The sequence below is a fragment of the Plectropomus leopardus genome, chromosome 19, assembly GCF_008729295.1.
Source record: "Plectropomus leopardus isolate mb chromosome 19, YSFRI_Pleo_2.0, whole genome shotgun sequence".
Taxonomy (NCBI): domain Eukaryota; kingdom Metazoa; phylum Chordata; class Actinopteri; order Perciformes; family Serranidae; genus Plectropomus; species Plectropomus leopardus.
In genome coordinates, this window is record NC_056481.1 from 12,921,529 (window position 1) to 12,946,684 (window position 25,156).

At 39.2% G+C, this 25,156-nt stretch overlaps 1 protein-coding gene across 1 annotated transcript; it reads left to right on the forward strand.

Annotated features, from left to right (window-relative positions):
• Positions 1-2,818: 2,818 nt before the first annotated feature.
• cpn1 (carboxypeptidase N, polypeptide 1) lies at positions 2,819-23,274 on the forward strand. The gene is made up of 9 exons (XM_042508433.1): positions 2,819-3,239; positions 6,851-7,047; positions 9,834-9,989; positions 15,421-15,597; positions 15,728-15,839; positions 19,336-19,475; positions 21,251-21,350; positions 22,282-22,400; positions 22,623-23,274. The coding sequence occupies exons 1-9, from the start codon at positions 3,005-3,007 to the stop codon at positions 22,731-22,733; spliced, it is 1,347 nt and encodes a 448-aa protein (XP_042364367.1). The 5' UTR covers positions 2,819-3,004; the 3' UTR covers positions 22,734-23,274.
• The last annotated feature ends 1,882 nt before the right edge of the window (positions 23,275-25,156 follow it).

Consider the following 25,156-nt stretch of genomic DNA (forward strand, 5'->3'; position numbering starts at 1 on the left):
TAAAATGAAATCTGTCATGAAAATATCTGATTATCAGTCTAACAGTATCCTGCAACCATTTCTGGTGTTACCCTCGTTGTTATAGCTGCAGCACTCGTATTACCAAAAATTGAAAATCAACATGCCATATAGCTTACAGTCATCTCAGACCAATCAAAATTATTGTTTCATGTAAATAACATTTGTAGCAACAACTCAATAGTGTTTTTGGTGATTGGTTGGTAACAAGTAGATGTAAAACCTCATTTGTCCCATTTTACCTCATGTCTCACATTACCTTACTTCACCCTAGTTTTATAAATGCCATGAATGACCAAATAATGACTTCAAATAATGTTGGAAAAAGAAACATTGCCTAACATTTAAACAGAAAAGTCAAACTTGTTCTTGTTAAAAATACATCTGGTTGTTGTTTGTAATAAAATGGGTGCTTTTGGAAGCCAAATGGGACTTTGTTGCCCAAATGCAGAAAGAATCCCTCTTATTTTACAAGCTGTATATTTGCTCTGGAACCACAGTGACTTAAATTAAAGCTTGTTAATTGGCAAGAGCCAACGTAGACTAATCAGAGTGGTTGTTGCACATTATCCTATTGGCTACTCATGTTCTTGCCTCTTTTCTAACCCTCTTCTTTTCCCTCTTTGCTTTGTTTGGAAGAAAGGTGCATCTGATTTACATGCACATGTCAATTTTGGCGACATAAATGGGTCAACTAAGACCTTCAGACAAAATAAAAGCTTATTTTTATGTAGCCTACAGTGCAAGTTACACTTTTCTAAAATAAACAGTCCTATTAGTCTGAAAGACAAATGGATATAGACATAGATATCTGATTCTATGGGTTTATGTATGATAATGGCTAAATAATGAGTATTATCACCCTACATACCTATTGTCCATGGCTGAAGTACCATTTACATCCACCAGATGTCATGTCCCTACAGCATGTGTAATCTATAAATGATGTATTTGCATGAATGTGGATCACATAACCTTTCAGTTTGACTCATTTAAGTTTCCCGCTTGTACTTCTTTAAATCTCATTAAAGGGACAGTTCTCTCCAATGTAAAAATTCACATTGTTCCTCTTACATGTGGTGTTATTAATTAGCCTAAATTGTTTTGGTGTGAGTTTCTGTGTGTTGGAGATATTGTCTGCCTTCTCTCCTCTATAAGAAAACTGGATGGCGTTTGGCTTGTGGTGCTGAAAAAATGCCAAAAAAGAAAAGAAAAAATTCAACAGCAATACCGGAAATCATGACCTGGTGACTCAAGATAATCCACAGACCTTGTTGTGAGCAGTTCCATGTTCTACTGAAATACACCCACTAACTGTATCAGAAACATGCATCCACTGATAGCTCACCAAACACCACTGATTTGGTGAACATTACACCTCAGCTGAGGAGGACATTAATGCTGCATCTAGCACTGTCACAAGCACGAGCCTCAACTCACCACAAAACTAGATTGATAAATAGCACTACAGGTAAGAAGAAAAATATGTAATTTTGATCTTGGAGTGAACTGTGCCTTTAACAAAGAAAACAGCGCAAGTCTTTAGTGTTCCCATGCGGTTACACAGTCACTCAAGGTTAAAATTTGAAGTTATATCTTTGACCCAGACATTATGCATGGTGTTGTGACTCAAGCAGTCAAGCTGTACTTGTCCTGAGATGCTTTCAACAATTACAGGGCCAGTGACAGAGGTTCTTTTTTACTGAGCTGGCATGGCAGTGAGATGTGAATGGGACTGGCGAATGGTGCGGAGTCTCGAGATGTACCAGATGTAAACAATGAAGGAACACAATAAAAAATGGAGACTATCAGGAACAGTCCAAAGCAGTCCCAGTTATTTTATCACTGATGGCATATGGTGTGTAAATGCGAGAAACATATTTTCTGCCTTTCCTTCTCCTCTCCTTAACCATCCTTGTCAGTTGTTCCTAATTTCTTTGTATGTTTTTTCACATTTGTCCTTCCTCTGAGCCTCTTGTTACTCAATTTTCCATCTTTTTCTTGCTTCACGTTTGCCAATCCTCCTCTCTTTTTTTTTAAAAAAAACTTCCACAAGCAGTTGCACAACACTCTGCAAGGAAAAAGCTCCTCTTTTCTCCAGCAGGTTTGATTGACAGCACCCCTTGCACACTCTGCAGAATGTGCAAGTGTGTCTGTGGGGGGTGCATGCGTCTTGGCATCAACCTGTGTCTTTTAGAAGTTTAATTGCAGCATTTGGTCTTTCTTCTCTGGGCCATAAGAGCATGTGCATTCATACACACACGTTTTCCTATGAGTGTGTGTGTGCTGCTTCAAGGAAACAGAGCAACAAAACCAGTCCAAAGGTTGCGAAAGAGCTCTCACACTGATTCATCTGAGGAGTGCAGGCACACGTGCACACACACACACACACACACACACACACACACACACACACACAGGGGTTGTGTGTTGACTTAAGAGTTAATGAATGGATGATTGAGGGCTGCAGGGGTTGGGGAGAGCAGTGCCGTGGAAACAACCCCTCTTTCCCAGGAAGGGAGCACAGAACAAGAGTTTGAGACAAAGAGAGGGAGAAAAAATGAGTGTCTCCGAGACAGAATGAAATTCAGATTGTGTGTGCACAGAGCCCAGGGGGCTGTGGGGCGAACTACTTGAAGCAGAAGCATTCTAAGCGCCAATAAAGCAAGTAGCATGTACTTGACAAGGACCCAAAGGGAAAGAGAGAGGGAGAGAAGCAGCTGTTGGAGGAGGAGAGTGAGACAAAGAAGGAGCGGGGGGCTGTCCTTACTTGCTCTTCAGTGTGAGGACTGTATGTGGGAGGAGGCACAGGGAGAGGGAGAGCAGGAGAAAGAATAGAAAGGAAAAGAGCAAGGAAGGGAGCAAGCAGTATGTTTGGTGTGTGAGGAGGAAAATATACATCTGAAAGTGTTTTGCATAGTTGCAGGAAGTCTCCAGCCTCCCCTCCTCGACTCCTGTGCTGCACAGCAACTTGGGCTGAGGGACCATGCAGCAGGGGCGGACTCTACCCTGGGTTGCTGCTCTCCTGCTGGGGCTGATGGGGCTCCGGGTGTGCGGCTCAGAGTTCAAGCATCACCGTTACGAGGATTTGGTGCGAGCCCTGTTTGCAGTGCAGAGCGAATGCCCCTACATCACTCGCATTTACAGCATTGGGCGCAGTGTAGAGGGGCGCCACCTCTATGTGCTGGAGTTCAGTGACAACCCGGGCATCCATGAAGCATGTGAGTAATCCTGGATTCTCTGTTTGACAAGCCAGAGAAGGATGTTAGAATGAGGTTAAATGTGATTTAGTGAAGGACTTTATGTCCAGGGTTAAACATGTGCACATAAGAGAATTATTCATAACAACAGACATACAGCAAATTCTATGGAGACAGAAAAGCGACAGTAAGTTTTGGCATTGAAAATAAAATCTGGCAATGAAAAGGGAAATATTAGCACTGAAAAAAGTTCTACTGAAAAATAAAACACAGGCATTATAAATAATTTTTGCGTTTTGATGGAAGTTGTACGTTTTGGCACTGAAAATAATATTTCCACATTTAAAAAGGAAACACTGGTACTGAAAAAATTAAAAATTGTTTTAATTTACTTAATTTTTAAAACTATTTTCACATTTTTTGCATTCGGACATAGGTTTTAAGTTTTGCCATTGACAATAAAAGGTTCGGAAACACTGACACTGAAAAATAAAACAGACATTAAAAATTATTTTTATATTTTTAAAGTTTCAATCCTAATGTAAGTGGTAGGCTTTGTAACTAAAAAAAATGTTTTGGCATTGAAAATATAATGTTGGCACTGAAATAGATTCCATTAAAAATAAAATACAGGTATTAAAACTATTTAATTTCAATTTGGATTTTAAAAAAAAAAATCTTTTTGCATTCTGATGTTTTTCTTCCCATCGCTCTCTTTTCAGTGTCCGTTTTTTTTTTTTTTACACCAACAGTTTGTTCCACACTTTTTTTCTTAGTTATAACTTTTTTTTTAGTTTTAACTTTCTGTCACTGTTTTAGTGTTGATAGGTTGTGCTTGAAGAGACAGACAAGGACTCATCAGGAGATCATTTTATAATATAACATCATAATAGAAAATATTTTTTGATTCCTGTGTTGTAATTTTCAGTAGACCTTTCTTACCAGCACGAATAAACTTTTGTAAAATGCTGCTAAGCAACATTTGAAGCTGAAATTTAAACATGATACGATTTCTGTGGGTACAGCGAATGGATTTATAATGATTACGTTTTTCAAATACACAGGCTGCAGTCATTGGCTGCTCATTTGTTTTGCTTCTCTGACTGCGAGTGAGAACATAGCTGGCAGCAGACGGAGCAGTCTGTGGGGGGCTCTGCTTTTTTTCCCCAACAGATGAAACACAAGCTTCTGATTTAGCTTTCTGAAGCCACACTACTGCGTGGATTGGTTGGTGGCATTAATCTGTGGAAAATTTAAAGTGTAACAAAAAAAGGCAAAAATCGAAGAATTGAGTGAACATCTGTGATTCATTTTAATTTCAGCCATCCAGCTACTGACAGATTGCGAGGTGCTATTCAAAGCTGAGCAGAAGTCACTAAAGTTCACTTTGAGTCAACAAGTCTTTAACCCTAAAAGCTTGCTCTTGCAAAAGCTTTGCTTGTACCCCCCTCTTCTAACCACTGAGTCAGCTATCCAGGTGTTTATTTTGCATATCGGTTGCAAATTGAAAACCATAACCTCGTCACAGCTAATGCTTGTACTGAAAACAAGTCAAGGGGTCACACTCATGTAAGTGGTTTTGAAGATTTTTCCATTCTTGCACATTTAGTGACAGCTCTTTGACAGAAAAAAAAAACTGCAGGGAATGCTTTCTTGGCTGTGACTGAGATTGCATTTTTTTTCTGCATTTGCACACGTAGGGGTTTCCTTCAGTAGAATTGAAGGATGTGCGCCTGTTCTGTTGCAAGTTGACCAACGGTGAAAAACAGGAACTGTGCACTTCATGGAGGGGAATGACCTCAGGTCTCGTCTGGGTCAACCCCCCAGCACCCTTTAGGAAGTTCACGTCTTTCACATGCTGCTGAGCGTGTGTGTGTGTGTGTGTGTGTTTAAAGCTGCATGCTAGAGCCAACAGTGTTTTCTGAACCTGAGGCCAGTTGGCCCTGCGTTAAAGAAAAGGAGGTGAATTGCAGCGCCCAAGCTGCCATTTGGGTGCCTGAAGCAATTAGTGAAGGGTGTTCATAAATTTGGAAGTATCTCCCCCCCCCCCCCTAAAAAAACCTACACTTTCTCCTTCTCATTAGGCAAGGCAAAGCAAATGTATTTGTATAGCACATTTCATACCCAATGGCAACTCAAGGCGCTTTACAGACTAATCAAGTCAAAGTTCATTGTGGCCCAATCACAAAGCATGCCCCGATGGGCTGTACAAATATTAATTTCAATTCAATTTAAATTTAAATTTGATCTTTAAAGTCTAAAGTCACAAATCATAATTAACCTCGGAAGGCTTCACAACATACAACATCCCTCTGTCCTTGGACCCTCACAGCGGGTAAGAAAAAACACTGAGGAGGGATCCCTCTTTCAGGAAGGACAGACGTGCAGTACATGTGGTGTGTGTAGATCAACATAATAAAATTACAACAGTCCATATAACAAAAAACAACTGAAATGCAAACAAATGCAATAGTGCAGCACTATAGTATGTACCATGCTTTTAGCACAAAATTATGTTGTTAGGGCTCAAGATGACATAATTTTGAGCAAAACTGTTGAGCAGTAGCTCTGTGTAGCTGCAGTGTTTAGGGGTCCTTGGTTCTATCAACACTGCAGCAGTGATTAATGACGGGACCCCTGGGAGGAGCCAACCTCCTCTTATATAGAGAGGGAGACTGTTTAGATAGGTGGCTCACCCAATCAGTGGGAATAGGAATGCCAGATGATCTTATCCAAATAATTCAATCAGCTTTAATCAGACTCAATCCCTAGAGCTCATCTTTGTCAGAACCTCGAGAACTACCTTATCAAGAAGTTAATGTCAAGACATTAAGTATGTAATTGTGCAATAACATTCATCTTCTTTCAAATGAACAGGTGAATCCATAAGCACTTAGATTAAATACACAAAAGGGTTGGTTTGACTTGGTTTTGTTTGTTTTTTAACCAGCAGCCCAAGGTGGCAACTCAACATCAGAGTCTTTTTACAGGTCTTGGGGAGTATTATTGCATGTGTGAAAAAAGTTGTACAATGTCTTTTGTGGCTCCAGCAAAGTCTGAAAAATTTCCTCAAATGTTGTCAGTTGAGGCTGAAGACTATAAAGTTAAAAAATGAAAAAAAATCTGAACATGTGGAGTCAGCAGACCTCTGCAGCGTGCTCTTTATCTGCTCATGTTTGACCCAGCGTACAAGAATGTCAGACAAAACTGCTCATGTTCAAGTTGCATTGTGGGTAACGTAGGTGCCAGACATGGAAAACAAATGCATAAAACAATAAAGAGGGGAATTGAATCTGCCAATATCCTGCCAATTCTTGCTAAAGTGGCTGCTGATGACCAAAATAGTCTCACTTTGCTCAGGTTATATGTTAATCAATTGAAATGTAAATCCTGTAACATATAGAAACCCAAGATGCTACCATGACAACTCATAAAAATTGCATAGGCTGAATTTATAATGTGAAAAAGACAGACCGCCTATCCAGTCTACTTTATTTTTCATGCAGTAAATTGCTCATGTATGTGTATATAGTATGTGCATGCACAGGCAGTCATTTTAAATGTCACGCTTGGCAGCTCTGTATGGCTTTTTGACCTCATACCCCCCTTCCACCTCTCCACTTCCTCCCTAGTGGAGCCGGAGTTCAAGTACGTGGGCAATATGCACGGCAACGAAGTGCTCGGCCGTGAACTGCTCATTAAGTTCTCCCAGTTTCTGTGCGAGGAGTATCGGGCCGGAAACCAGCGGATCATGAGGCTGATCCATGACACGCGCATCCACATCCTGCCCTCCATGAACCCCGATGGCTACGAGGTGGCTGCCAGACAGGTAATGTACACCCTGACATACATGTGAGCTCTAAGCTTCCACGTGCCAAAAGAAAACCAGGGAAAAATCAGCCACTGGGATGCCTTTGGCTGTTTTTACTCCAGCAATCATTTGCCACTTGTGAAGAAAGAGTTCCCACATTTTTCCTTGATTGTGTTCTTGCCTGTGGAAATGTGAAAATATCACGGTCCCTCAGGAAAACTGAAGTTAAATCACAGCACAACGCACATCTTACTGACTCCACCAGATAACATACATCTAAATATATGTTCATGTCTGTTAATATCCATTTCAGACAAGAAACCAAGAGACAAAAAATGTTTTTGTTTGATTCAATTTTCAGCTGTTTGTAAATGCCTATAATAATCCCATCTATCTGCTCTCTGAAAGACCCCTACTTTTCTTAATTACACGGGCCCTGAAACAACAAACACACAATCACACCCCTTTTAACACAAACACAATCTCAACAACAATCTCTTTGAGAGTAATTATATGTCCCGAGGAGGCAAGTTGCACATGACGGTCCCTCTCTTTGGCACTCAGGCGACACACGAACAAAAAACTATAATTTGTAGCATCAGCAGATGTTTGGATGCAGCAGCATCTGGACAACAACAGGGGGGCGGTTCATTCCCCAGCATCCTAATCGGTAGGATGCAGATTTTGAATTGCAATTAAGTAAAAGAAATGATCGTTTTGTGCCCATAGCATAACAAATTTAAGATTGAAAGGATGCAATATTCAGAGCATATCTGTGATTTAGAGTCTGAGCCGGCATTGTCAGCTCTCAACATGGAGGTGGCTGAGCTAGCAGCTAGCAGCAAACAGTGCCAACAACAACAGTGCAGACAGAGCTAATGGTGTATGTATGCAATACATCTGCAGCTGGACCATATACCACAAAACAGAAACTCAGATTACAAGATACACACAGAGAAAGTGTGACTTCATTCTCTACTAGGACGCCATTATTTCACTATATCTTTACCAAGCAAATAGTTGTTTGCTGCTATGTTGATGTTCTGAATGTTGTATGCAGCTCCTTAAAGTGGTTACATACAGAGTTCAGTCTGCTCTTTTAGTTATTTATCAACAGGTCAGAAAGTCTGCATGGAAATATTGTGCAAATTCAATAACAGCCTCCCTATTTTGAAACAAATCATATTTTGAATTTGATCCAGATATAAAAAAAGAAAAGAAAAGAAAAGAAAAGATAAAGATAGAGTATATTTGCCTCACAGTCAGTTATGAATTGCAAAAGTGGCACCGAATGATGAAATGTACTATTTCGAGTGAATTGGAGAAAAGGGCAAACGAAAAAAATTCCAAGGCACTCTGAGACAGTAATGAAAAATGTATAATAAAACAGGAGAGTACCGCTGTGCTCATGACTCCTTGAGGCTGTACACCATGAAAGGATTACAGAACAGGCTTATCGGGTACAGAACCTGGGGCCTAAAATGTCAATTGGCCCTACACTAGAAAAATGTCAAAAGTCAAACTAACATGTCCCGACCAGGAGGAGACTCAAAATTACCCCAAAGGGACATAAAACAACTACAAGGAGACATAATGACCGCAAAGAGACACAAACCCACAAAAGATGCATCCATCCAATGATTGTTGAGACATGTGATTCAAAAACACAAATGTCAAACTCATGTATCCCAACTATAGACAAATTCGGCTGCTTTGTGTTCTGCAAACTGCCATGCACCGCCATTACAAGTCTCTCTGCTTGCTGACAGTGAACGGCAGCAAAGTTTGTCAATTTTCTGAATTAACTCAGTTAATTGATTACAAAAAATGGTTTTCAATGGTAAAAGAACAAAACAAAAACAAAACGAACAAACAAAAAACCCCACTCCTACTCCCACTAGTAAACATAGTGACCGCTTTGACAAGTTACTTTAAGCCAAATATGTTTGTGTTTGCTTGAATTAACTTTTATAAATTATTTGCGTAAATAAAAAACACAGATGAGTATGTATTTAAAATTACTAAAGTAAAATTGAAGGCATTCATGAGGACACCTACATGTTCTGTTCATTCTTTCAACAGCTGTCATCAGTAAGAGAACAACCACCACATGTTCGGCTGAGTCACCAGCTGGTTAGCATTAGTTAAACCAAAACACTGACAAATATTGTATGTGGTCTGTTTGTGATGCCAACTGAATAATAGCACTTGGTGGTCAAGTTTCTTCTTCGTTAGGGAAACTAAGATTATATTTCACATTGACGCCAAGTTAGCTGACTGAGTTAATTTATGCTATAGAACCACCCGAGACAGTAGTTCACTAATGCTAGCTAGGCGGTGCTGAAATTACTCGTTTCACCATCAGTTATTTAACTAAGTTTAAGTACTGCCACTACTGCGGGAGCAGCTGAAAAACTGCATAGGTCCTTGCCAAACTCCTAGACACTGTAATCAAAAGTAATGTCACAGAGAAAGTAAGTGTTTGTGGGGTCCTAACATCCTTTAAAGTTTTTTGTGAAAGATTTCAGTTTGGAATGAGAAGCAATGAACTCATGGTGAATTAAATGTTATATCCAGTACATTAAAAAAAGCCTGTTTGGGATCAAATTTGCTGTTGTGACAGTGCAGATTGTCTGGGCAGTTTGTGGAGTCTACAAACTAGTTTTCCTTTGCTGCTTCCAAGCAATATGAATTCATATCCTGACAAACTAAAACCCAAGGCGCCAAATTATCATAACTCAATCACTCTCTTATGAAAAAAAACAAGGTTTGAGAAACTTGATATTCTGTTTGTGGGTCAACAGGGTCCAGAGTTTAACGGCTACCTGGTAGGTCGAGGGAACGCCAGAGATTATGATCTGAACAGAAACTTTCCAGACCTCAATGCACTCATGTACTACTACGAGAAGACCAACGGACGAAACCACCACCTGCCCCTGCCAGACAACTGGGAGCAACAGGTCAGTGCTACTGGTTAAACATACAGGAAACACCCATTTATTGATGTCTCTGTGCATATGTGTGCAAAAACATGTATGTGGGAGTAAGGAAGATGGATGAGTACATTTTTCATGCTTGTGTGAGTGCATGCTCAGTGTTTGAATATGGGGTTGAATAATGAGACTATAACATAGCTGAGTTATCTTGGCTTTAACTTTGTTGACATAAAAAAAAATCATGAGCTTTGTACTGGATGAGACTCCACTGCCAGCTGAGCTTTTTCTAAATAAAAAGAAATGGGTCCATAAATTCAAACAGCAACTACACCCAGTGAATAGTCTGTTCCATGTATATGTTTGTGTGTGCCTGTACAGCCTGGCCTGTTTGGATGGGTGTGTTTGCTTATCTTACTGTAAAACCTATATCGCCTCGTATAAACTGTGCTTTTCTTCATCTGGGTCAGAAGGAGGCCGCTCTCCTTTGTCTTTGCAATATGAAACAGGCGGGCATGATGCTCGTTCCAACACAGATGACAAAGCGGAGAAAAAGCAACACTGAAAATATTCTTTTGGATCCACCCTAACGACCTTAAATTTGACTATTTTTGTATCTGTTTGGTGGGGTTTTTTTTGTTTGTTTTTTGAGCACTGAAAATGAATTCCAAGCTCAGAATAAGCTTTGATAAACAATTAAATGAAGCTGACACACAGACGTCCTCTAAAGCTCTTTCAATCGTGCAATCATAACACTTGACAAGATACATGCACTGTTTATGAAGACTTTCAGCTTCAGCTAAACATTTTTGTCATTTCATCACCACCATGAGAATGTGAAGCGGCCTTCTCTGCTGTCTCAGAGTGTAACTGTTACCTGCTACCATAACTCTCCACAAATCTGTGATTTCACTCAAACCATCAACTTACTGCCAAGTCTGTCTTTGAATAGTAAACACTGGCACCTCTAGTACTCTTTCAGGTTTTCTACAGCTTAAGGCAAGTTAGACTTTTTTAATGCCACTTGGAATAAAATTTAAGACCAGTTTTACAATAACCTAAATATAAGAAGAAAAAAGGTCATATATTTAGGGTTGTCCAAATATTAATGATAACATAAAATATCACCTCTTTGTCGCGTGGCACAGACGAGCATAGTACAAAACTAGGAAATTTATAGGAGAGTTTTCTTGGATATTTTGTGTTTGTCACTCTGCATACGGGATTCCACTTCCCTGCTTTCTATCACAAGTTTTAAAAAGTTTTTGCATAACTTACATCAAGCCTTGCATGCATTTCCTTGTACTGGTTTTAGCGATGTGGCGAAATCTCTGTTAAAAGCCAATTGAACTGAATTTGCAATTCCCCCATATAATCCTGGGTACAATGAAATGGAAATTTGCAGACTCTACTCTGAACAATTCCAGTCGGAAAGAAAATACAAGTGTTATTAGTTTTTCTATACTGATCTGTGGGACATTAAAACGAAAGACATTCGGTTAATTATTAAAGAAAAATAGATTATCAATTATTTTAAGATCTTACAATGTAATGTCCGAAAAAGAAAAAGATCTCTGTACAATCCTACTTCTCTTGTCTTATCATAAGACATTTAAATACAAATTAAGACCCTTTTTTGTAACATATATACAGTATAATGTAATGTAATGCATTTTACATTGAGACTTCTCAAGGCTCTGCGGGAACCCTGTCTTTTCCGGTGAGTAGTGAACCGATGATAAAGCCACGATCTTAATGGATATTTTTCTTGCAATGAGACTATTGAAACCCACGAATCAGATTTCTTGAAATGTTTTTTTTAACTTGACAGAAACACACTAAACTCTCTGAACAATCCTGTACTGTTCATGCAACTACATGTCCTGTCCATTAATTCCAAGAGGCAGACTCGAGCCCTGAGCTAATAGTAACACTGGTGGGGATAAACTGTGGCACTTCTGTTGATGTATTGCATTTGTGGCTCAGTATTGCAGGGATGGCTGTTGTAGACATAGTTCTCATAGTCTTCTATTCTCTGTGACTTAATTTCACTGTGCACTTATTTCAGATCAATTTGGTGTAAAATGTAGGAAGTAGGGGAGGAGATGTGTGCTGTCAAACTATCGCTAATAGTCAGCTGAAAAGTACATTTCAAGTATTAAGGTCAGGTCCTTGGGGTGTCTTGTCTGTAGGCATCTAATCTTCAACAGACACTAACAGGGCTTCTGTTTTCAAGGTTAACTTCCCTGGCATTTTTCCTCTAATTTGACTCTTTGTTCCCCACTGCTTAAAACCACTGGGTGTTATTATAGCTGGATAATAAAATGTCTTTGAATATATAATAAAACATCCCTCAAAGTATCAAAAGTCATATAAATTTAATGTTGTTTATCTCCATCAGATTATAAGACTTAAGCTTTTCTGAGTGTGGCATTATTTTTAGTGATACTGTTATCAGTAAATGTTATTAAAATGACTTTTAGTGTTACATCATTTGTCAAAATGAATGTGGGAACAAAGTTTTTAACGTAATTAAAATTATAAGAAACGTGGAACTGTGACAAATAGACTGCTTCTTTAGGAAGAAAGTGGGCAACAGCTCTGGAGACGGACCTGTAATTGGTGGATGTAGCGGATCAAATTCAGTAAACATAAACACCCCCAGTGCCAGTGGCAGTGGATCTAACCTGCGTAATGGCAGCAACAGAAAGTTTGCTGATTTGGCAGGGAGTTGGGGATGTCGCCTGGCATTGGGGATTGCGAGGACACTGTGCTTTAAGGCGCTAGCTAACATTAGCTACATAAACGTGAAATATAAGCTGCAGCCATGGGCCTTTGGCTCCCATCAGCAGAGGGCTAAGCAGCATTTACAGCATAGCAGAATTTTCTCTCCGTCTTTGACATGCTTGTCAGACTCTCTTTTAGACTTATTTTTTATAAGTCCACCTTCCCTTTTTGGGTTGCTCTGCAGTGTAGGCAGTTGTTGCCAATGCTAGAGAAGTCATTTTCACCATGGGATACGTGTACATCTGCATTTTTGAAACCGCCATTGGGAACGCCCTCTCGCTGAAATGACCTGTGATTGGCCATAATCTCCCAGGATTTTCACACAATGATGCCAATATAAAACTGCCTACAGCAGCTTTAATTATATCATAATTTAGATGCAGGTGTCTAATAAGGGTGTAACTGTGGCTATTTACTGTCTATTGAAGAACATATTATTTACATTTTTCATCTAATTTAATACAAAGTATGGGTTATTATATCATAGCAGCATACCTTAAAATAATGCGTGACAGATTTTTTTAAATTTAATATTATTATTTGTTTTTTATGTTACATATCAACAAAGTGGTTTTGTTCCAGAGCAAAGGGCAGCTTTTGATTTTTTGATTTTTTTCCCCCTAATTACAAGTTCCTGAGCTTCAAAAGCCTTGAGAAAACTAAAACACTGGTCTTCCCAGTCGCGAGCTGGCCGTCTACCCACATGACTGCCTCCTGAAAGGCAAACACAAAAGAGTAACTGTGCCACTGTTACAGATACTTCATTCATGCTAGTCAGGATTACATCCTCACAGGCTGCACGAAGCCACAAGCCTCCTGCGTTTGCCTGCAGGCTCAGCCATGCTACATTTTAATTAGCCAACTGATGATGTTTCATCTAGAGGAGAGAGACTGATTCACAAACTGATGCAAATTAAGAAGGGCAAAGGTGAAAATATACTCAGACTAATTTTAAATCAACTGCAACTTCCAGGTGACACATGGGACTATTTTGATTCCTGTAAAAGGACGTCCCTCATACATTGTGAAATCCGACCTTGTCTATTAATAAAGCCGACAAGTGATCCAGAAAATGTAGATTCATATTTAAGATGGCATGGTATTCCCTCTGTCTGTTGAGCTATGAGTTTTGTAACAGTGAGATATGATCATCAGAGCGTAAGCATGTCATATGAAACCCTACGCCATGGTGACAGCTCTGACTTCAAACGCGTCCGAGTGTATATAAAGATCCACAGACAATAAACACCTGCCAGTCCTCAAAACAGAAGTCCCACTTCAAGGTCAGTCGTCCCCAATCGCCCTGATTATGCTCCAGCTGAACCAGACTGTGTTTATTGTCCCACATACCTCATTCAAGGAGAGGCATTACTCCTTGTCTCCCTGTGTGATATATGTCTGGAAGTGTGTGAGGATAGTTAGCGCTGACAGAGAAAATAAATGGCAGCCTGTCGAGTGGAATTTTTAGGTTTTATGTCTTAAGCGTCGCAAGGGAAAAGAAGTATCTGTTGTGCTTTTATCCTTGCAGCCCTAATCTCGCATTGTCTTCTGAAGTCATCTTTCTAACTGAATTCCAGACTCGAGAACAGACTCACAGAGAAAATATTTGCACATGGTAAAGCAGGGAAAACTAGGATTTGTCCAGATAACAAGCCAAGCAGAGAAGCCAGTGATTCTGGGTAAAAGGAAAACCAGATGTTCTGCAGTACACTGGTGTTGTTTATGAAAAGTCTGGGATAAAGTTATGTGCAACAATATCAGTGACAGGACAGTATACAGTTGGTCTGACAGGCAAAAGAGGACAGTTTTATGTATGTGTTAATGTATAAATAAATGTAGTATAAATAAATGGATAAATGTATGGACTAAATTTGGATTATATTTTTTAAAAATGACAGTTGAACTGAAAGAGATGGACATTATGTAGATACTGCCAGTGGCACCTCCAAAAGAAGATTCAATTGCTTACCCCAGCACTGCTACCTTGGTGGATTGGAAGCCGACATTATTGTCTTTAAGTGGCCGGCCTACATGAAGGTAGCAGTATCTTGTGAAAATAGGCAACTTAAGGCATCCATTGGTACCAAGCATGCCAGCATAGCTTGTCGAGAAGTGGGTTAAGTAAAACTCAAAATCTTGACTTAATTTTGGCAAGGAAACAACTAGCAAAGGGGTCCTTTGAACTCTCACATCAAGATTTTAGAATAGAAATGGGTCACATTGGTGAAAAATAATTCAGTATACTCTCAGTACTCTCTCCTCAGCCCAGGCTGCAGTAATCAAGATGGCCCTGGTGAACAAAGACCATATTTATTATATGTAAACCAGGTGAGAAGAAAAAATGCAAAAGAAACCCCCCCCACAAAACCTGGTTTATAAAAATCTAATTTTGAGTTATTTCAGTGGGAACAATAGAGAGAAAACACTCAATTGGCAGCTTCAGTCTGACTAACAGGACACAGGCATCCTCATCAAGCCTGAAGTCAGTGACTGCTATTGGAGATCAGGGCATGGGGCTTTCGCATTGTCTTTTTAAAGGTATTCCAGTACGTAATTTTCTGAGAGTCAAATTCAAGCATCAAGCACCTTGTATGAGCCCTGCAATATTTAATGTACACTGTCTGGTAAGAACATCAGCCCTAGAAGTTATATTTGTATATCTTCTCCACAGGTTGAACCAGAGACTCTGGCGGTCATAAAATGGATGCAAAACTACAATTTTGTCCTGTCAGCCAACCTCCATGGAGGAGCTGTAGTAGCCAATTACCCCTTCGACAAATCAAGAGACCCTCGCATTCGAGGGAGGACCACGTACGCGGCCACTCCAGATGACAAAATCTTCAGAAAGGTGTGCTCCAGATTCAAAATCCTTCCAGATGTTGTACACATATGATCTCATCATTGTCTTTTGTGCATTTGTGTGTGTATGTTTGTGTGTGAAAACATGTGAATGATTGGGCATTTGTGTGTGATGACAGTTGGCGAGGACCTACTCGTACGCTCACAGCTGGATGCACAAGGGTTGGAACTGTGGGGACTTCTTTGACGAGGGGATCACCAACGGGGCCAGCTGGTACTCTCTGTCCAAAGGTAAGCAAAGCCTATGGATCTGAGGTGAAAGCAACAGATAAAACTGACTTTTAAAATGCTACAAACTCAACACACAGCAGTTGAAGTCAGGTCAGATCAACTCATTGGAAAGAACAAGTGGAATTTACCTTCCAGCACCGTAAAGCACAACACTGACTCACCATCTCCACGCACCAACACATTATTCCGTGTGCAATATTCCCATGTGTTGGAGAGCATCCACTATTATTCTCTTTCCAAAGAAAGCCAAGGCCACCTGCACTAATGATGGACTATGCTGGCACAGACTTTAGCATGAATGACATGCCTCGAGTGGCTCGCAAGGCAAGCTTTCCTGGTGTCGTCATGAACTCTCTGACTCTTTCCGAGGCCTCCATACTCTCCTCTTGCCTTTAACCTCTTCACCTTCTCTACACCAACAGCAGCACTCCCACTGACCCCTCAGCTTAGCTGCTTACGTTTGTAAATGACACATGCCAACAACAACTTTAGGGAGTGTGTGAAAATGATTAGCAGTGGAAGTAAGGATAGTAACCCGAAAGGTGGGTAGTATGAAATTTTTGTAAGCACACGCCCTTTTAATTTTTATGTCACCCCAATTTATTTTTTACGTCTACTTAATTTTGTCTCTGATAATGGTATTAACACATTCTACTGTATATTGGCCATAACTGCCCCCCCCCTTCTCCGATGCTCCAATTACAGTTGAGCGAGTTTGAAAGCCATGGTGTCTAGATGGTAACTAAACTTAACCAGCGTCACCGAAACAGTGTCACACCACTAAACAGCAAGACACGATGATTTTGAAGCAGCTTGTGAGATTGTTGCAAATCTAGGATTACCATGTAGCCATGACACTGAATCTCCGTCAGTTTTCCCTTTTACTCTCACCACTTTATTTTTTATTGTGAATTAGAAAATGGTTTGGGGGCCACCCAGCAACTAACTAAACTAACTTTCTATAGTAAAGATGGACTACCATTGTTTGTAGTCAGTAATAAATACATTCATAGAGTACTTTACTGACCCCAGAAGGGGAAAAGAGGACACATACCTGTGTCACATACCCAGTGCAGGAGCATGTGCATGTTGTCTGATAGTCTTGTTATCAGGAGTCTCTGTGCAAAGAACTTGTGGCCTTTTCCCTTTTGTGTTAGGACTTGACTGAGTTTCCTTAATGTGTGTTGTTTTAAAAGTTAACATTGTGAATATATCCTTGCATTGCATATTGTAGTCCCTGCTTTCAGCTTCTTGAGGGCCAAAAGGAACCGACATGGGCCTTTCTCATGACAGACACTCTGGCTTGTAGAAGAAAAGCACAGGTGTTACTAACAAGGCTGATTATGGCTCTGCTCTATTTAAATGCTTCAGTGAGAGAGACAGTGAGTCAGCACGCAGTATACCACAATCCTGAAATCAAAGCAGCTAAATGGAATTCAGCCCCCATTAATCTCATTATATTCATGTTGTCCGACCCATTAGACTGTTTAGAAAACTAAAAAATAAAAATATCTTTATCTACAGTCCATGGTCTGACCTAGCAACATTAACTTAGGATGGCAAGACTTTGCATTGGTCAGTTGTACCTAATGTGATATTTGGATGTTTCATTGTTTCAATTGCATAGTTACATATTAAGTTTAAATCAGACAGACATCCGCCTATTTATGCACCTTTTTAGTACTGACAGAGAAACTGGGTTATGCAACAAGTATTTTAAACAAAGTACACATTTGATTCTTTTATATGATTTTGAGATATTGGGTGTGCTGCAGTTTTTTATTTTGTTATTGTTTTTTTTTTGCAATTCAAGGTCTGTCAGTCAGTCAATTTTATTTATAAAGCTCATCATCACAAATGCAAGTTTTCCTCAGAGGGCCTTACAGCATACAATATCCCTCTGTCCTTAGAACGCCATATCGACTAAGGAAAAACTCTCCCCCAACACCCCAAAACAACCTATAATATGGAAAAAAAATGGTAGACAACCTCAGGAAGAGCGACTGAGGAGGGATTCCTCTTCCAGGATGGACAGACATGCAATATATGTCGTAAAGAACAATAAAACTAAGGGATGGGCCCACTGGAAAATGTAATGAAACTGAAAAGGGCATTGCTTTTTTAAAAAAGTGAACCATTAGGTTTAGCTGCCCTCCCCACCACAATAATTGTCATACGGTCCCTTAAGAGTCTTCAAACTGCTACAATCTGCCTATATCAGATTTCAGATGTATATCTGGAAACATCTTGATATCATCTATCCTGTGTGAACACATTGTCTCCTTCCTTTTGTTTGACTATAGATTACTGCACTATTGATTCTAGGGAAACAGAAAAATGAAAAAAAAAAAAAAAAAATTGTAAAGAAAATTTGAACGACACCCATAACTTACTTTTACATGGATGCACATAATCACATGCACATGCCTTTTACACAATTTTATTTATTATCAACCTAATTTTATGTCTATATGAGTGCTAAACCCAACTAAACCAACTGGGCTATACTGGAGCAGATTTAAATATGCACTTCCAGTGTGTTGACTGTATTTTTAGTCCGGTGTCATCCAGCATGTCCTGTCAGCAGTTAACCATGTCCGATTTTCTGTCCTACAATTGCTCCTTGAAAATGAAAACTGTGAATATTTGAGGTTTATTTTTACATTTTTGTGAAGCCTTCTGTGAAAGTAGTCAGAGTGCTTAGTGGGTGTGTTATTAGGGTTTGGTTAACATAATATTATTTACTGGCATTGGCCACTCACAGGCCATTAGGAGTTATACGAGCTCAGGCACTGGCAGGCACATTAAAGTCCTCATCTTGCCTCGATTGGTTTACGAGAAATATTTTGCCGTAGAATGCTTGGAAGTTACAGCAAGTTCATCAAAATGTCTGGGCATGTATTCAGTTTCAGTTCAGTTAATCTGTAACTGCTACAATAACAGTACTCACATCTTTGATGTATAAGTCCTGGTCTGAACTGGTCGGGATTATTCCTTGGAATGTGAATCTGTTTAGCTTGTTCGGTTGAGTCATGCAAACTTTTGAATTGGATGAAAACGCCCACAGTTGCATTTAGTAGGAGCATGTTATGTTTATTTTAGCAACTCCTTTTGCGCCAAGCATTATGTCATGGTCTATGAGGTTAAAAAACCTGCCAAAGACTCAGAGAATTCTGGTTTTCAAAAAGCCATTCTGTTGTTGGGATTAAAATTAGTCCAAAAGATGTTAAAAAGCCATCAAAACAGTAAAACGCAATGGTTGGGAAAAAAAATAAAAGAGAAAGCCCCAATGACCAAAAATATGTGATGGGTTTTGAAATGGTCTAAAAATGATAAATCACATTAACTCCTAACAAATCTGAACAAATACCTAAAGAGGCAAACCAAAGCTTCATGTAAACAACTCCACACTGGGAACCACTAAAATGGAAAAACATTTTTTTTTCGGATTTTCCCTTGAGATCTAAAGTAAAGAGTCTATTTCTGTGTGTTTCAGGCATGCAGGACTTCAACTACCTGTACACCAACTGTTTTGAGATCACCCTGGAACTGAGCTGTGACAAGTTTCCTCCAGCATCAGCACTGCCTAGAGAATGGCTGGGCAACCGAGAAGCACTGGTTTCATACCTTGAACAGGTCAGAACTCATGAGATTGCCCTCTTTCAAAATATGACCATATAGTTTTACAAGCAGAAATTTCTATGCATGTTTGCATTTTCTGTTAGGTGGCGACCTCTAGTGACGGTAGTAATTATTATGGGAGCAAAGGAGGAAGTAAGGCGATATAGTATGCTTATTTCAACATCTGCTGCATTGAAATTGTGAGTTTGTGTTTACGACATTGGAAGTTGTGTACACAAAGTTGTGAACGAGGAGCCTTCAGAAAATGTCCACTTACAAAGTTGTTAATGCCACACAAAGGGGTGTGTGCATTTGATCGCTACTTGTGAATATATCCCAAAAGACATTCGAATGTATTCCCTGTTGGAATTTTTGTAATGTAGCAGCTGACAGCAAATAAGCAGGGACCAAAAACGGTTGCACTAGTAACAGAATAGTAGTGAAATAGTTAACAAAGAGCGACAAAGTCTGCTTAGGTTGATGGATCAAACAAACACAGGCTTTCATCTATGAGACAGGTGTATGTGTCCCAGGTGAAACCAAAAGTCAGCAACTTAATTTGAGAACATACCGTCATATGTCGTATTATGCATGTCGCATGATGTAGGTGACATGTCACGTGACATTTCTTTAGTAACAGTTGTACTCTGTAGGCAGAACCATGAGTTATTTTTCTAAACCTCACCAGGTAATATGGTAAAACTGTGACTGTGAAGGTACAATGTCGTCCACTGGTAAGTGTGCTAATTTAGGAAACGTTCCTATGGGTCGTATTCAAAGGGTAGGAACCCAAACACCTGACAAATCACAAGCAGAGCCATTGACAGCAGGCACACTTATTGGCAAATACACTGGTCAATCATGCTGTCAAAGCCCTCTTTTATAGCATCAAATAACTAATTTAAACCAAATTTATTCAGAAAAACAAACCCTTAAACAAACATCAGTGTGATAAGAACTACCTAAAATGACAAAACCTTCTCTGGGAGAAACTTATTTGGCATGAACTTTGAGTTTTTAGCTCAAATTCAACAAGAGCACACTTTAATATCTTTTTTATATATTGTAAAAGTTATCCCATATTGCATATTTTCCTTATATCGTGCAGCACTGACATACGCACTCTCAGTATTTGGCAAACTATTGGTCATTTACAGCTTGGTGCACACAAACAGACAGACAAACAGCACAGTTACACACAAAAATCCAGCTACCAAGAGTCCAGTGCTCCAGCTTCTTGTAAATATTGGCTTGGATTCTCTGGATAAAGTGACTTAAAATTAGCTGCGTGAAATTCAGTGTAACACAAGCAAGCTGACTTTTACCCTCCGTCTGTATGAAAAGAGGCCGTGGTTTGAGGACAAAATACCCTTTATCCAAGGTTGTCAGAGTGCTGAGATAAAATGCAGTGATCCATTGCCACTAATAGTGTTTCTTAAGCCACAAGGGAGAGCTCAGATATGGAAAACTTTTTTTCTGCAGCACTGATTAAACAGACCGAACTGAAAAGGGCTGCAGAGACTGTTCTGGTTTAGTTTTACTGTATGCGGATCACAGGGGCAAGGAGGGTAATAAGGTCTGAAGTTTTGGAAAAGTTGCTTCAGTAATGTAATTTATGACCTGATATGACTTACACACAAAGCTATTCACACATACCTGACTTGCCTGTATTAACACATAGGCCTGTTTAACATATTTTGGTTGACACAAGCTCAAGCATGAAAGGCCATAAAAAAGGAACGGTGAGAAATTAAATCAAACTGAACGGAGAAATAACTTGTGCGTTTCAGGTGCATCATGGGATAAAAGGCATGGTGTACGATGAAAACAACAACCCTATCGGCAACGCTGAGATCTCAGTGGCTGGCGTCAACCATGATGTGACCAGTGGTGAGAAGGGGCTGGAGGGGTGTCAGTTAATGTTTGTACAGATGTGTTTGTTATTTCCTGTGAGTTTTTTAACCTCTTTAACTGCAATGTTGAATATGTGATTGTGGAGGGCATGCGGTAAATGATATGCTGATGTCCTGCATAGTGATGTACTAGAATAGTGCTGTCCATCCTCACCCTGGAATAAAACAAGCAGCAATCATGCCAGCTAGTGGTCATTGGTGAAAGTGCACTTTGAAAATAACGCAAACTGCACTGTACATACACTGTATTTACATTTACTCCCAGCACTGTACATATGTTCAGTTTCAAAGTACTTGTAATTTACTTCAGTATTATTATTTTATACTTTTTTAAACTCTGCTACATTTAAAGGGGCATGTTAAACTTTTTATAAATGCATTTTTTAATCTTACAGCTATAGTTACAACTTAAGCCTACAAATGATTTCAGAAACCTGTAATGAACACTTTACATCTGATGCATTATTATACTGTAAATAAAACCAGAGGTGGAGCAGGTGATGGCTGTTGGGGCTCCAGCCCTGAAAGTTTTCCCCAAAGCCTGAATGTTTTAAGTTATTAAAATACCTTTAACTTTATGTTATTCAGATAATTGCCTAATATATACAGATGCTGTTTATTCTACTTTACTTTTCCCCAAAGAAATTGACCATAACTAAGTAAATGTTGTTCTGTTGGCCTTATTTTTAATTCAGAATACAAAATAGGATGTACTCTTTACAGGATGATTTAAACCTTGGCAAACAACATGTTTTCCCAAGTGATGTACAAATTTGTAGGCATTCTTTTTTGGTTTTGTTATGTTTTGGAAAAAAGTGCATATAGAATAAAGGATACAATTACTTCTTCTACAATGGCATGACTTGGATATTTGCACCTCTCATCTTTTCCTATGTGTGCTCCTTCAGGAGTGGATGGCGATTATTTCAGACTTCTGTTACCAGGTACCTACACTGTGACAGCATCGTCCCCAGGTTACGTCCCCTCCACCAGCACTGTCACAGTGGGACCAGCTGAGGCCATACAGGTGTGTTCCTATGTGTATAGACAGGAATCTTACAGCTGATTCACAGTTTTAGCCACCAATTTACCCCTTTTTAGTGGAAAAAAGCAGGTTGTAAGTACTGTAAATACACTTCTGAAGACCCTCACCTCAACTTGTTGTTCATATTGTGTGTATGTTCTTTTAGGCTGGAAATGTGCTCTACCTTGATCACTCACATCTTGTTCTCCATTTCTCCTCTCACAGCTTCATTTTTACTTGAAAACGGCACCAAAACAAAACCTTAAAGCGAAGCATCACAACGGCAAGAAGAACCTTTCATCTCCCAAGGCCCCTTTAAAACTTGGCCCTAGATGAGACACGGACAATAGGACAAAAACATACAGTACATACATTTTTACTGAAAATCCTACATAAACGCACACACACACACACACATGCACGTCAACATCATTAACAGGGGACTGTAATTATTTACTATCCAAGTGGGAACTTTTTAAAAATACAAAACCAGAATTGAAAATTTACTTTTGACTTTTTGAAACTTGGCCCTAGATGAGACACAAACAATACGACACAAACATACAGTACATACACTTTTACTGAAAATCCTACATAAACACACACAGACACTTTTACATACACTTTTATGAAAATGATAATTGACCATAAAATATATATATGTAATTTTACCGTTGTAGTCCTACAATTATGTATTTCAACCCTTTGTGTTTTTGTTTGTGTTTTTGTGTCTGAATCAAGGAGATCCTGGTGTATTTATGTAACAGCATTGATTTGTATGAGCACAGCTATCCTGTATTTGTAAAGGATTTTGATTACCGTAATTTGATGAAAACTGAAAGCGAAAATAAAATTATGTTTTTGCTGTCCTCATTCACCATCTCTGTAGAGAATGTTTCTGCAGAATCTTTTCCTTGTTCACTATAATAGCACTAATGTATATAATAGATCTTTACTAAATCCACCTAGACATTAGGCCTAAAGGAAGTACTCAGATTGCAAGAATAGTAAGAGACATAGAAGCAAGTAACAAAATGAAGTACAGAGAACATATTTGAGGAAAACATCATTAGATAACACCAAAGTTTTAGTTTCTTTCAACAAAAAGTGCTTTGATAAAATCTGCTTCAAAAACAAAAACAACAACAGCAACAAAACAGTAATGTCAGTGTACATTGTGGAACTTGTTAAACTGATAAATCAGGAAGGGATTTTTATCCATTTTGCGTCATCACTATGACTAACAGATAATACAGACCATATTTTCAGTTTCCTTTTTGTGCTGTGCCAAAATACTAACTAGAACCAGAAACTAGATCCCATTGTTTCTTGTTTCCCGGTACTCTCCCACAACTTCTTCTCCATGATCAACAAGAAAGAGCGTTGTGTGATGCTGATCGCTGCACTATTCTCTTTTGTTACGAGCTGGGAGGACAGATGATACATCCAGAACCAGGCTGGAGGTGGCAGCAGAGGATAGGATGACATCTGTTAAAAAAATGTACAATAACATATATGGAACAATTTGACCTCATCAGAATGTGCTCAATTGAAGAACTTTGGGTTTGGATTTGTAAATATGTTTCTTGTGGTTAATATGTCAAATGGAAGGCTAATATCCTTATCTGAGGGTTTAATTTGACTTGTTCTGTGCTATCCTTGTCTTGTAGACTCCAATAAAACTTCTCTGTTCTCAGTAGCTACTTCAAAACTCTGGAATATCCTCTCTAAAAATATGAGAGAAGCATAAGCTTTTGTCTCCTTTATAAGGTGTCTTAAGACCCACTTTTCGTTCCCTGCCTACCCCACATTGATACACATTAGGTCTGTATGCTTGTGTGTGGGGGAAAATATGTGTGTGAACTATGTATTTACTCATGTACTTAAGTGCTTATGTCTTGTGTCAGTCATTTTTTCTCAGTCATGCTGGTTGTAAAGTATGTTGGCACAAACCTGCTTTGTCTATAAATAAATTCAACCTTGACCTTAATTTAATCAAAATAAAAATAAAAGATTAAGACTGTCTTATGGCCCTTGCCCAGACAGTGATCCAACCCAAAAGAAGAGACACTGGAACTGGACCTTACTGAGAGTGGACAGGACTCTTAAACATGAGATCTCTCAGTTTGTTTTTCCTGTGCCATTCACAAGTACTACAGAATACAACAATAGCCGCTCTCTGACAAACAGGAAAGAGGAAAAGCGCACTTCACTGGGCAACTCTGAATTTATGATGGTCATACGAAGGTTCCCTGATGAAAAACATGGAGTCACACTAATAATGAACTGTGAAATGCTCACTCTGTATATGCACTAAATATGTAGTTTAGGGTCATTTTAAGCCCAATTTGTCAGACAATCTACCTGCATAACAGGGCCAAATACAACTGAGGTGTCCCGCAACTGTTCAGACATGAACCACAAGAAATTTGACCTTAGTCATGTGACACAAAACCTACAGTCATGATAAAATTGAGTCATAGCAATCATAAAATTGTTTGCTGACTGACGTCTGTTCAACTATCAGTCCAGTAAACTACAATAAATGAGTACAATAACTTTCATTTTCTGCCCACTCCAACACTTTGTCACAACTGATGTTTCTCAGAGCAGATACAATAGGACGATTGTACCACTGCCAATGTGTTCTCTGCCTACAGAGCATTATAGTGCCGATCAACTGGCAGCAAATATTGAAAGACAACAACAGACCCACATACTGACCCTGAATGAACGTGGCCACTGTGAGAGAAGACAAA

Coding starts and splice junctions, on each gene's coding strand:
- cpn1 (XM_042508433.1), top strand. CDS start 3,005: ATGCAGCAGGGGCGGACTCTACCCTGGGTTGCTGCTCTCCTGCTGGGG. Junction 9,990..15,420: donor CAGACAACTGGGAGCAACAG/GTCAGTGCTACT, acceptor TCTTCTCCACAG/GTTGAACCAGAGACTCTGGC. Junction 19,476..21,250: donor TGGTTTCATACCTTGAACAG/GTCAGAACTCAT, acceptor TGTGCGTTTCAG/GTGCATCATGGGATAAAAGG.